This window comes from Brassica napus, chromosome C3 (assembly GCF_020379485.1).
Source record: "Brassica napus cultivar Da-Ae chromosome C3, Da-Ae, whole genome shotgun sequence".
In the NCBI taxonomy this organism is placed as follows: domain Eukaryota; kingdom Viridiplantae; phylum Streptophyta; class Magnoliopsida; order Brassicales; family Brassicaceae; genus Brassica; species Brassica napus.
This window is the reverse complement of record NC_063446.1, coordinates 19719458-19732899: the sequence shown is the minus strand read 5'-3', so window position 1 is coordinate 19732899 and position 13442 is coordinate 19719458. Positions and strand designations below refer to the sequence as shown.

General features: G+C 35.1%; 2 protein-coding genes and 1 long non-coding RNA gene across 8 annotated transcripts; 2 read left to right on the top strand and 1 right to left on the bottom strand.

Moving 5' to 3' along the window:
• The first annotated feature begins 985 nt into the window (after positions 1-985).
• On the top strand, positions 986-2545 carry LOC106388541 (RNA polymerase II transcriptional coactivator KELP). The gene is made up of 3 exons (XM_013828631.3): positions 986-1410; positions 1496-1601; positions 2262-2545. Exons 1-3 carry the CDS (start codon positions 1126-1128, stop codon positions 2351-2353), a joined length of 483 nt encoding a protein of 160 aa, XP_013684085.2. The 5' UTR covers positions 986-1125; the 3' UTR covers positions 2354-2545.
• Positions 2546-4616: 2071 nt separating this feature from the next.
• LOC106385578 (tricyclene synthase, chloroplastic) lies at positions 4617-12030 on the bottom strand. 6 transcript variants are annotated; one of them, XR_007320691.1, is made up of 7 exons: positions 11138-12009; positions 10761-11037; positions 10071-10452; positions 9770-9878; positions 6180-6318; positions 5604-5855; positions 4617-5156 (listed from the first exon to the last, which is right to left on the bottom strand). XR_007320691.1 is itself a non-coding variant. In XM_048750949.1 (5 exons), the coding sequence occupies exons 1-5, from the start codon at positions 11468-11470 to the stop codon at positions 9087-9089; spliced, it is 1014 nt and encodes a 337-aa protein (XP_048606906.1). In that variant the 5' UTR covers positions 11471-12030; the 3' UTR covers positions 8862-9086. The 6 variants fall into 6 exon arrangements, 5 of the variants coding, with proteins under 5 accessions (XP_013680941.2, XP_048606906.1, XP_048606907.1 ...); XM_048750949.1 differs by lacking the exons at positions 4617-5156; positions 5604-5855; positions 6180-6318 and adding an exon at positions 8862-9179 and having other exon boundaries at positions 10071-10272; positions 11138-12030; XM_048750950.1 differs by lacking the exons at positions 4617-5156; positions 5604-5855; positions 6180-6318 and adding an exon at positions 8862-9174 and having other exon boundaries at positions 10071-10272; positions 11138-12025.
• Positions 7276-8096, top strand: LOC125583645. The gene is made up of 2 exons (XR_007320692.1): positions 7276-7673; positions 7790-8096. It is a non-coding gene; the product is annotated as an uncharacterized LOC125583645 (long non-coding RNA).
• Positions 12031-13442: the final 1412 nt, after the last annotated feature.

Genomic DNA, 13442 nt, shown 5'->3' with positions numbered 1-13442 from the left:
AAATCGAAGATTAACTTACCTTTTCATCGAGGAAAAGAACCGTGATTCCCACAAACTCTCTGTCTTTCTTGAAGTTCAGGGAATCCCAGAAGCGGAGGAAGCCAGAGGCTATACTCTGACTACTAAGACCAAGACGGAGAGACTCGAAGGTTGAGTGACGGACGCCGGGACGCCGGTTTGACGAACTGGAGAGGCAGAGAGAAACATTTTCTAAAAGATGGTTAAAGCTAAGAGGAATCAATGAGTTTTGTGGAGATGCAGATTGAGTTCATCAAAGATGAGAATCATATATATATATGGTTTACAGAGGGGCTACAAATCAGGAACATTTATGATCAAGCGATTTAAGATGGAGACATGAAGAGTTCACCGGTGAAAAAATAGATTACGAACATACACACGGCGCAACTCTGTAACTCAGACTTGTTTGAGACAATAATGAAAAGAACCCATATTAAACTACAATAGTTTACAGTATAGGAAAACCATAATTGTTGCAAACTTAAGCTTTTTTCATATAACGTGATGAATCCCATTTAAAAATGAAACCCATAACACACTTGTAGGCCCGACCCTCAGAGGAAGCCGAAGAAGCAATGGCTTCCGACCTTCATAAATATATATTAGGTTCGGCCATCAATGTACAAAGGTATCAGTTAGCTTAGTGGTATAAATTTTGGTGTTTATATCTCAATAACCCGGGTTCGAGCCATAGGCTTGACACTGGCGCGCTGAGGAGTGAGCAAAAAAAACTGATATATTATAATATAGATTTTCAAGAAAATGAAAACTGAACTAATAACAGAATCTTTTTGAGTAAACCAAATATTGTTTTGTCTTTGGGTTATTTATTAAATCAATTGCATCAAAGTATAGAATCTAGTAACTGCTTAACCGAACCAGATTGTCAAAAAGCTGACTCCGGTTGAAGTATCGGGGGCTCACTCAACTTATACGTAGAGTGAGCTAACGGCTGCCACGTAGGATCATTGAACCGGGGCCAAACCGGACAAGAGGAGAAATCTCCGATGACCTGATTTGGTTAACCTCTCCGTTTTAAAACTTAGACGACAGAATACTCAGGGAGAAGCCGCCGCCAAAAGAAAGAAAAAATAAACCCTAAAGATGGATGAAGAAAGCAAGGTGAAGATCGAGGAAACGGTGCGAGAGATCCTGAACGAATCGGACATGACGGAGATGACAGAGTTCAAGGTCCGTAACCTCGCTTCGGAGAGACTCGGCATCGATCTCTCTGATAAATCTCACAAGGCGTTCGTACGCGGCATCGTCAAGTCGTTCCTCGAAGAAGTGGAGTCGAAACAACAACAGGACAAGGATGAGGAAGAAGAAGACAGAGCTAAGGAGGGAAACAAAGAGTTGGACGATGACGGCGATCTCATCATTTGCAGGGTAAAAGGGGTCACTATAAAAGCAATAATCTCATACTATATTAAATCATTTACTTATAAAATTAGGGTCTATGGGTTTTGTGTAGCTGTCGGATAAGAGGAGAGTGACGATTCAGGAGTTTAGGGGAAAGAGTTTGGTTTCCATCAGAGAGTATTACAAGAAAGACGGCAAAGAGCTTCCTTCTTCTAAAGGTACTACTACCACACCCATCACTCTCTTTTAACATCTTACTATATTAAATCATTTACTTAGAGTTCTTGTTGTTTTGGATGTATTAAGTTCCACTTTTAGTATACTAAAATGCTTAGACCCATTTTGGCTGCTCACCATGTTTTCTATTTTTTTTTTTTTTCTTTTATGGATAATATAACTTGAAAAATTCTTCAGTTGATACTACACAGAAGTCTCCCTTTAGGGTGCTGAATTTAGTTGACTCTAGTCTTCCCTTGAAGAGGATGACTAGCAGCTTTCATGTTTTGGATGACGTTGGACCTCACAACAACAACAATCTGCTTACAGATAAACAAATGTATCCGAAGATGACTTCTTCAAACACCATGACTATGTTTCGGTGATGTTCACACTCATGCTGATTAAAACATCCCTAAATAACCCTAGGAACAGCATAGTCATGGTCGTTAAGGAAGTCATCTACCCTTGTCAAAATCCATAGGAGTCGTCCGGAAGATTAATGTTGTGAGAGGTTCATCGTCATCCTCATTAAGACCACACGCAATCCGCTCTTCGAAAAGTATAACAAACTAGTGAACTGTGTTCAAGCAGCCAAAATGGACATGCCATGATCTGTTTCCAGTCTCTGATATATAAATATTTTATTTTTATGTATGCAGGAATAAGCTTAACAGACGAACAATGGTCAACATTCAAGAAAAATATTCCAGCCATCGAAGATGTTGTCAAGAAAATGGAATCGCGTATCTGAAGAACATGTCATTCTCCTCCTTTCAGAAACATATGCAAGTGTCTGTTGTGGTGCATATGTTATTGTCTCTATGTAACTTATTTTCTTTCTTCGGTTGGTCGTAATGTTTTTCTAACGGTACCTGGCGAACGAGCCACTATCATCAGTATTCAGTGGTACTAGTATCTATATCGGTTTAACCGTTTCAACAAAGCCACTCTCTTAGGAATTGTTTACAACTCTTCCATCACCACTTTCCCTTTCCAAATTCCGTTTCTTCTTTACGGCGCCCCTTGAATCTTTGGCCAACCATTAACTTCTTCTTCATCAAGCCACTTGCAATAAGAACAATGCATATTCCCTTCTTCCTGATGACACAACAAAACATGTTACAACCCATCCCATTACTAGTAAAGCATCCCAAAAAATCATTTGTTCGATCTACACCTTGTATAATTCGCACCCAAAGAACCTTCGGCCTAAATTTTTGTCTGTCCAAATTGTGAAAACATTTTCTGGCAACCGACAAGCACACAATTTGCGACCACCATAACCTTTGTTCCTACTGTTTCTTGATGACCCTGATTTTATATCTATCTGTGAAACAACCGGTCAATTACTCACATCTCATCTCACAATCGAGCAAAACACAAACATCTCTCTGATGGGTTCAGCGAATCTTACCTATTTAGCTCTGTGGAATGGTGTCTCTTCACTTTGATCTGTTTTGATTTTAGGTCTCTGGTTTTCTTCGACGTTGAGGATGAAAAATAATGAAACAACCGGTTAAGATCATATTTGATTGGGTTGTGTCGGATTTTTTTTTTTAATCTGGGTCGATGTCGGATTTTAATTGTTGTGCACTAACACTCTTCTATTAAAAATGGGCTGGATTTTATTTTAGTTTGGGTCGTGTGGATCGGTTTTAAACTAACCAAACGGCTAATCACATGGCATTACCATCTCCGACGTCCATGTGACGATTTCCTAATAATTAAATTAAGTAGTGAAGTTGGCTACATAACAACATAAAGTTCAGGGATGTTACGTGTAGTTGAGTATGTATTTCTTTACTTTGCATGGCCAGTTATGCGATGGCTAATACTTTAAGTAACTCGCTATTATTTTTCCAGTTTTAATAGATATAACTATAATTTTGGAGAAAGATAATCTGACCATTACTTTTTTAAGCCAGACTTGGTTGGTGGTTTATGAAGTTTGCAACTGTTTGAAGATAATGATGCTCTCGTGTTGTTGGATGGATCAATGCACGCGTGCTTGATACTTATCTTCATAACTAACCTATTTTGTTAAGTGAATGAAATCTAGACGAGGTTCAGAAGATGTACGAATCGAATCATGTTAACTAGTTTTGTGTGTCTTTTACTTACTACACTTTTTTTTGTCTCATTTGCACTTACACGTGATACTCCTCGCTGTTTGTACAATATTGATCCTCATTTTTTAAAATTTGTCTTTTATCTTACATTCGTGTCGTTTCTTTTTATTTCTCTCTCTGTATATATTTTTTGTCGACCATATTCAAAGTGGTATACGAGTTGAACCCATTACATGTCGAGCTGGCTCAGCTCAAAAGTTTGTTACAAAGCCTAATGGCCAAAAAAGATTATTTTCATCATCAACAAACACGAGATAAACAGAGGAGAGAGCAGAGAATACAAAAGAGAGAGAAAGCTGATCGAGAAAGAGAGATCCGGTGGTGATCCAACTCTTGACATTCTACGAGTGCATGTCCTCAAGATTCTTCGAGGGATCAAAGGCTGAGAAATCGTCTTCTTCTTCCTAATCGTTGTAGTATTCTTCTCCCGTGAGCTCCTTGTGTAGTCGCTTGTTGTACCTGCTAAACAAGTTGATATCAGCTATTGTATCACATCGATCCAGGCCCGGCTCAAATATGTGATGGACACTGTGCATGATGGACCAAATTATGCATTGCCATAATATTTTGAGAGCCTTTTTTTCCCAAAAATGGACCCCAAATATAAAGAAATTTTCTGTCAAAAAAATGGTACCCTGTGCTTTTGCTCCTCCACCAAGAGCCGCCCCTGCATCGATCAATAGTACAACTGTACAAGCATGATAATTTAGTTCTCTCTCCAGACAGTAGGAAATAAAGTCTGGGTAAACATATCATGTGTGTTCTTGGTTTCTGTTACTTGCTAGGATAGTGCAATCCTAACACATATCAAGTTCTAAACGGATTGAAGTGAAACGTGAATTGAATCGAAATCTTAACACTAAAAGTTGAATGATGAGAGTAGTAAAAAGTAAAAACTAATTCGTTTTTATTACTTGAGTGGCCCTTACAGCCGATTATGTACAAAAGCAACTGCCTCTTACATATTCGGAGGACTTGCAGCAAACATAGAAACATTCAAAGTAGCTACTAAAACATTCCAGGCTCCTACATTCTCGGAGCTTATTCCATCTTTTATGACTAAGTCCAAAGACCAAAGTCTAATAAGACCAACAATTTATTTAAAAACATACATAGTATACAAGTTACTCCAGAGGAATGGGACTAAAGAGTAAGGACATGACACGATCAATGACTTTGGATTTCTCTGGACTGGCCATCTCCGTATTGATACATGCATTGCGACATACGTGCCAAATTTATTACTGTTTCCGCAAAATCTTGAGGGATCAGCGAAGAGTGATTTTCTATTTTCTCATAATTCATTTCATCCCACATGTCGTTGATCATCTTCTGCACGTGCATGCGTGCTTTCTCTTCTGAAACTCCGGTCTCGTTCATGTAACATTGGATCGATTTGAGGACATCTCCTCTCGCCATTTCATCCTATATATACATATATTCATAAAATATAAGACAACCATACATAAGTTATATATTTCACAACTACGAACATACATATATTCATAACATATAAGACAACCATATATAAATATATTTCACAACTACGTACAATATAGAGTTCAATTTTATAATAATTTTTAAATGCAATTCTTAGAATACAGGTTGTGGAAATTGTAATCATAGTGTTAAGGTAAGTTTTTACAAAGCGGTAAAATTTCTATTGGTGGCAAGCTTCGACTAATAATTTTTTTTTTTTTTTTTTTAAAGGTCAAGCTTCGACTAATAAGTTTACCTAGATATAAACCGATGGCTATAATAAAAAAGTGGTTTGGTGTAAACGGGAAAAGCGGTTACAATTGCTGACAAGCTTCGACTAATAATTTTACAAGTTGAGCTAAAATTTTATAAACGTGGATGAAATTGATTTACCGGCGAGGTTACAAGGTCATTGGCTAGACGGAACACAAAGGAAGAGCATCTGGCGATGTTTTGTCGGTGTTCGGACAAAGTCTCCAAGACTTGAACAGAGAGTTGCTCGGAGAATACACAGTAGAAGTGAACAAATATTGTTGGGGACGAGATTGAAATCCAAGCATTTTGCATGTATTCTTCCAAATTTGGTTTGTACCCTCCTTTGTACCACATTGCTTCTACTAAATATGCCTTGCATACATCTGCCCACTAAAATATAATCTAATTAAAATAGGAGTATTATTTTACAGTATTTACAAGATTTTCAAGGATTTTGAAATATGATTATTTTGTGAGAATGGTTTCTTTGTTTCACAGAACAAATCGAAAATATATGAAAAAATGATATAACCTAATAATAAGAAAATACAAGTACGTAGATATATATATCAACCATCTGAAACTAGGTACCCATTAAAATAAAGTTTTTCTACAGAAAATATACTTTCGAAAATATCTTCCTAAATTGTCTTCTTAAAGTGATAAACTGTTTCAACAAAATATCCAAAACAAAGATAATTGGTATATACTTACAGACTTTTTGAGGAAAGGAATGACGTTGATATCTTTATTTCTGAGGATATCACATCCAATGTTATTTACTTCATTGTAAACAACAAGAAAACACAGCCTCATGTACTCGGGGAGGTCATCAAGACGATTCACATCCCAACTGCAACATATTTATACAGAGAAAATTTAATCAGTATCATATGTTATCGTAATATATAATATAACCAAAATAATTGATGTGGAAATAGAAGTGTGGGAGTCTTTACTTTTCAAAGGCGGCAGTGAAGAGTTGAAGTTCTTCAAGAGTGCCATAGATATCGTAGATGTCATCGATAGTTGTAAGAAGTGCATTTACTTTGGTCATTATTCGTCTAAGACCACCATTAACGGTGGTTCTTAATAAAGGTTTTTGGCATAATTTGTAATTAAAGAAAAAGAAATCAGAATTAACTGAAGCGTCGGCTCTTAATTAGAGAGTTGGAGAAGCGCGTCTTAGCAGACACGTGTTAGAGCAATAGAGAGTTTGGTCTCTCCTTTCTCTCTCTGGAGTCCGACGAAAGAAAGGATCCCTTGATTTCTCGACGATTGATCTCTCCACCGCTCCATCGATTGATCCTCCACGATTCATCACTTCACCTCGGTTCATCTCCTTGACGATCCAACACTCCGGCTGTCTCTCTTCGCGTCTCTCTCCGTTGATTTGATTGACGAAGAATCACTCGGTCTCTCTCTCTCTCTCCGTGGCTCTCATGGAGGAGGTAAAACGGCGTGATCTCAGTCGGCGTCTTTCCTCGAGGGGGTAAAACGGCGTGATCTCAGTCGGCGTCTCTCCTCGACGACGAATCACTTCGTCTCTTTCTCTCGCTCGGCGGCTCTGATCGATGAAGAATCATCTAAAGCTAAGTTATTTTTTTTTCAAGTTTGAATCGTTCAATTCATGGATGGCTTAGATTGTTTGTTGTGTTGCATGTTCTGTTGTGGTGGTCCCTGTCTCTAAGAAGTGTTGAATCGTTCTTGTTCGGGTCAAAAGTTTTCTCAACCTTTTGTTGCGTTCTCTCTATCCTTGTTTGTGATCGTTTTATGTTAAGGCTAGAGATGAAAAATGTCATGATTGTTTAAGGCTGTGTACGTTTAAGGCAAGAGTTCTCTGTGACCTTGTGGTTGTATATACTGGTGTTAATGGTGTTGTTCTCTTGAGTTAGTGGTGTTGTTCTCTTGTGGTTGTATATACTGTCGTATGTTGCCTTGCTCTGTGATGCCTTGTGTTTGTATATGATGTTTAAGACAAATGTGATGCCTTGTGATTGTATATAATGTCGTGTGTTGCCTTGCTCTGTACTTACGTTCTCTCACTGTTTCTATAGCCAATGATCTGATGCCTTGTCGTGTGTATCTTTGTCGCCTGTTGCTCATTAACTGTGTATGTGTTTGTGTAGTAGGATGGATGAATCAAGGGAGCTGATCAAGATACAGGAACAAGATTCTTCAATGAAGAGGACTACAATTGCCTTTGAGGTACAACCTGTCCTGTCTCTTTCAATTTCATTGTCGTGTGAAATAAATTGTTATGGTTGAGGTGTTGATTGTTCAAATAAATCTGATGCTAATTAATTGTGTCTCCTATCTTGCAGGTGTTGTCACTTCCTTGCAACTCACGGGCTTGTCACTTTCTCTCATGATCCCTACACAACTTGTATGCATCAGTCACGGGAGTGGGAGTGGAAACCTTGTCGTATGCAACAGTCCTTGCATACTCTTGTCGTATAATTTAGTCACGGGAGTGGGAGTGGAAAACTTTGTGTTGTCTTGTATTGTCTTGTATTGAAACTCACGGGTTTATTTTAGTCTTGTCTTGTATTGAAATATTGTAATGTTATTTTTTCATAACTTTGTGTTCTCAAATTCTATATAAAGAACGGGCAACATCTATTATCACCTTCTCATATTCTTCTCTCGTTCTCAAAAAAATTTCTATCACCCCTTCTCATTTTCTATATTTCCTTTTCTAAACAAGGCTCATCTCATGGCCTCTTCTTCTGAAAACACACTTGATGACGCATTTGATGACGCTTTTGATCAATTTTTTGATCAAGCTTTCGAGAATTTTGCCATTACTTATGGTAATCAAGAAGAAAAAAAGAAAAAAAACGAATTTATATCGAACGAAACCGAGAAGAAGGCAATGTACGTTTATGGAATGATTATTTCAGTGATACACCAACATATCCTGAAAATCTTTTCCGACGACGATTTAGAATGAACAAGCCATTGTTCATGCATATTGTTGATCGACTCTCCAATGAAGTTGAATTCTTTCAACAAAAGAGATATGCTCTCAGAAGGCTTAGTCTCTCTCCACTTCAAAAGTGTACCGCAGCTATTCGGGTCTTGGCATATGGTTCTGCGGCTGATGCTGTTGACGAATACCTCCGACTCGGTGAAACTACTACTCGGTCATGTGTGGAACATTTTGTGGAATGAATAATATATTTATTCGGCGAGGAGTACCTAAGAAGACCAACACCGGCTGATCTTCAACGTCTACTTGATATTGGTGAGGTTCGTGGATTTCCCGGGATGATAGGAAGCATCGATTGTATGCATTGGGAGTGGAAGAATTGTCCCACCGCTTGGAAAGGGCAATATTCACGTGGTTCGGGAAAACCCACAATCGTTCTGGAGGCGGTTGCTTCGTATGATCTATGGATATGACATGCATTTTTTGGACCTCCAGGTACCTTAAATGATATCAATGTTCTTGATCGCTCACCTGTTTTTGATGACATAATAAAAGGTCAAGCTCCGCAAGTCACTTTCTTTGTCAATGGAAGAGAGTATCATTTGGCTTACTATCTCACCGACGATATTTATCCGAAATGGACAACTTTTATCCAATCTATTCCAATGCCACAAGGGCCGAAAGCGGTTTTATTTGCGCAACATCAAGAAGCCGTCAGAAAAGATGTCGAGCGGGCTTTTGGAGTCTTGCAAGCTCACTTTGCCATTGTTAAAAACTCTGCACTTTTTTGGGATAAAGCAAAAATTGGAAAGATTATGAGAGCATGTATCATACTCCATAATATGATAGTAGAAAACGAACGAGATGGATATACTCAATTTGATGTTTCAGAGTTCCAACAAGGAGAAGACACCGGAAGTTCATATGTCGATCTCAATTTTTCTACAGATATGCCAACAAATATCGCCAATATAATGGGTGTTCGAACTACAATTCGTGATAGACAAATGCATCAACAACTCAAAGCTGATTTAGTTGAACATTTATGGCGTAAATTTGGACGTGATGAAGACAACAACTGAGTTCGAAATGTTTATTTCTAATTATTCTCGTTTATTTTATTAATCTTTGTTTTTTTTTAATTTGAATAACTATGTTTGATGTGTTATCTTTTAATATGTTTTATTTAATAAATAAAATTTATCTTTTATAAAAAAAAAATTAATAATTTTTTTTAAGAACCCCGAATTAAGAACTTACCATTGGAGCTAACAAATTAGGAAGATCTTAACTAAGGGGTCTTAACTAACATTAATTACTAAACAATTATTAAGACCCCCATTTTGGTTCTAAGGGTTAATGATGCTCTAACCTTCCCAAATTGAGGCTCTTGGATTTGTCCAGTAGTCCAAAAATAATTCTCCACTATTCTATCTCTTGAAAAGTGAAGTTGATTAGCTAAACCTGTCTCCCTCCACCAGCTTCACAACACATGTATAGCAAGAGGAACATAAAGAATTAAATTCAGTTATTTGAATTTACTGGAATACCAAGTTAAAGTTTATGAGTTTTTAATCTTAGAACTCATAGATAAATGTATGGCTTATGTATTGATTTTATTTAAATAGATGTAGCATATGTAAATTGATATATGATTAGTAGTTACTATATACCTGGAAACGTATTTGAGTTCTTCTTGATAAACAGCTTGTACGATACTGAAATCGAGCTTGGAGAATTCAAGTAACATAGGGTTCTTGTTATGTTTCTTTCCATACATATCTATGTACCATCTCGTGGCTAGCCTTCCCATTCGCCAATGGTATGGCATATCTAACGCTTGGACCACCATCTCCACATCACAGGATGACAAATCTTTACTACCATGAGTATCAACAAAGTTTCTGAGTTGTTGTGTTGCAAAAACTCTAATGTTTTTTTGCAGTTTAGTGTCCGATTTTGTTGAAAGATATGACGCCTCGTACAGAGATAAGAGGCCATTTATATCATGGCTGTCAAACTTTCCACAGTTTTCCATGAAAACATCAAATACATCTGAGTAAACAATTTCATTAGATACCAAATCTATTGTTGAACGGATATTTTGGTTAAAGAAACAAAGATTAAAATTTACTCATATTTATATTTCTTATTCTCTGATCTACATGGAAAACATCGTTTAGCATCTAACTAAAAACAGTTTAATAAAATATATTAGAGACTTCAAATAGTAAGAAAAATTAAACAAAATAATTTTTAAATATTTTTTTTTCTGATTAAAAATCTAAAACATGCTATAAAAAGGATGGAAAGGAAAAAATTTACTAAAGAGAGGGTTTAACATTATACAAGTGATGATTTACCTTCTGGAACATTGAAACCATGTTGTCTGAGCAGTCGGAATTCGAGTGCAGTAGCATGTAGATCGTATTCCATGTCATACTCCATGAAGTTTCTTCTATCTTTGTGATAAGTAAATGTCAAAATATTGTCTATTTCCCGTTCAAAATGGTAAGAAACGCCTAGTTTTTGCAGATCGTCAATGAGCTCCAATTGCTCGAGATGAGTGGTCCTCTCGTCATTGAGCATCGTCCTCACATTTTCTTTCAACAAATCTCTATCATGCACACTTTCATCTTTCTGAAACCAGTGGACATTGTAAATGAACAAAATTCAGGAACCCAATTATACGACATCGTTCTATATTTATATTTTATTTATGGGGAATATACTAACGTACCGAATATTTATTCTCGACCGAGAGGAGGTGATGATGGTCCCAAAGAGAAGGCTGATAGTTTGCGGAACGACGAAGCACAACTGGAGACTCATCGGCCCTTGTTGTTTTGGCTACTATGGTGCAAGTGAAAGACCGAGGACGTTGGATGCTCTTCACAAGAGTATTCCTGTAAATAAGAGGTAAACCCATCTGCAGTAGACTAGCCATTAAAGAGAATATTACTGTAGGTATGTAGAAGGTACTTGGTAGTAGATACCTATTCGCATGTATATATATATATAGATAACATATAGATGTTAAACATAAAAAAAAAAAGATGTTAAACATCATCATGTCCACGCATTTGCCCTGAATTACGCGTCTTTTAATACTTTTATAAAATTTGTAGTGACTTATTGTGGTTTGGTTCCCGTTTGGCTTATTATGAATTGAGTAATATAGTACTCCCTCCGTTTCACGAAGAGTGTCACTTAGACATTTTTCACACAAGAAACTTATTAAAATACATTTATGTTTTCACTAACCAATAGCATTTTAGATAGATCAATTTATTTATAAAATCAATGCATTTTGCAATTAATTTTGAACTGAAAGATTGTATAAATTGCATTGATATTATAGAATGATACTCTTTGTGAAACAAGAAAAATGAATTAAAATAACACTTAATATGAAACAGAGGGAGTATGTTTTAACCACTTGTCTTATAGTATTTTATATATTGGCTTATGATGGTTTGATTCCCGTTTGGTAACATCAATTATCAGGGGCAAGCTGGAGTCAATACATAATTCTACCTTTTAAAATACATATTTAAATTTTTTGCCATATGCACCTAAAATAATTAATAAATTTGAATCTCTTAAAAATGTAAATAAAATTTAAAAAAAAAAAGAAAAGAAAAAAAAAGTTCATTTAAAAAGATAAATTAACTTATGGACAAAAAGCGACAAAAACAACTTAACCCATTTATAAAATAATAATAAAAAAATTAAATTAATTAAAATATTTTTACCCCTTTAAAGTAAACATATATAATTTAAGTTCTGAAATTCATATCTTTCAAATTTTTCGTTTAAGTTTTACTAACCCTAATTTATGTCAACATTGACAGTAATTCAAAAACTTCATTTTTGGTTTTATTTTCTTAACTTTGGCTGGCAACATGAATTATCTTTATATAATAAATTTAATCACGTGTATTTAGTGTTTTGTTTATATAGTGGTCTATTATTATATATGGTAACATGAATTGCTTTTATATAATTAAGTTTTCACGTGTCTTTTACTATTTTTATATAATGGCTTACTATTATTTGGAACATGAATTGCCACGGATAAGCTAGAGTTAATAATGGATGAAGTGCATCCATAAAATATTTAAGCATATATATTTGTACTTTTATATTGTGGTATATTCTTAATTATATCTGGTAACATGAATTGCTTTTATATAATTATTCTTTTAGTCACGTGTCTTTTAGTATTTTTATATAATGGCTTACTATTATTTATAATATGAATTGCCTTGGATAAGCTAGAGTTAATAATGGATGAATGTGCATCCATAAGAAAAATTAAACATATATATATTTTATTAATTTGTAACGTCCATCCATTAAAAGTAGAAACCAGTCTATTTAATACGATAAAGTAATTTAACCGATTTTTTAAAGAAAAAAATGCCTAAAATAAAGTAAACATAGTTTTTTGTCACAAAAAATATGCCTAAACAATTTCCTAAAAGAACCCATATTTTTATATTTTAATGCAAATACATATCTTTTCCTAAATCAAATTCAATAATAACTTGAAATGATAGTGAGTTACGATGATCACGTATATGAGCAAAAAAAAACTAAACAAATTTTTAACCATTATAGTTTTGAGAATTTTGAAAGTAATGATGAAATCTACATAGTAGAATTTACATCCATAATTTGGTTTTATAATTAAACTTTAAAAATTATCATAACTAATTTGATTTAAAATTGATATAACTAATTTAAATATGAATAATTTGAAAGTTTGTAAATAAAATATGAAATAATATTGATTGTACAATTCATGTTTTACACTATGGTTTGATGATACATGTGTGATTTAGTATTTGTAGTCCTATTTTATAGTTATGGTAAGATTTAGTATTTGTAGTCTTTCTATTAAAAATATTAAATTTACGTTCAAGTGTTTAGATGTATATATTAAATGTGTACATATCTGACAGTGTTAAATCAAAGGTTATTATGTTTAGTATTTAAGGTTTAGAAAACTTCTTAACATTTACGCTAGATCTCGACCCGCG

Bases quoted from the DNA above. Each gene is read 5' to 3' on its own strand.
- LOC106388541 (XM_013828631.3), top strand. From the start codon at position 1,126: ATGGATGAAGAAAGCAAGGTGAAGATCGAGGAAACGGTGCGAGAGATC. The intron at 1,411-1,495 runs GTAAAAGGGGTC...GGTTTTGTGTAG, and splicing joins GCGATCTCATCATTTGCAGG to CTGTCGGATAAGAGGAGAGT. The intron at 1,602-2,261 runs GTACTACTACCA...TTATGTATGCAG, and splicing joins AGAGCTTCCTTCTTCTAAAG to GAATAAGCTTAACAGACGAA.
- LOC106385578 (XM_048750947.1), bottom strand. From the start codon at position 11,470: ATGATGATGTTTAACATCTTTTTTTTTTTATGTTTAACATCTATATGT. The intron at 9,879-10,070 runs GTATATAGTAAC...TGTGTTGTGAAG, and splicing joins GAACTCAAATACGTTTCCAG to CTGGTGGAGGGAGACAGGTT. The intron at 9,180-9,769 runs GTTAGAGCATCA...ATCCCAAAAAAG, and splicing joins AAGAGCCTCAATTTGGGAAG to TGCAGAGTTTTTAACAATGG.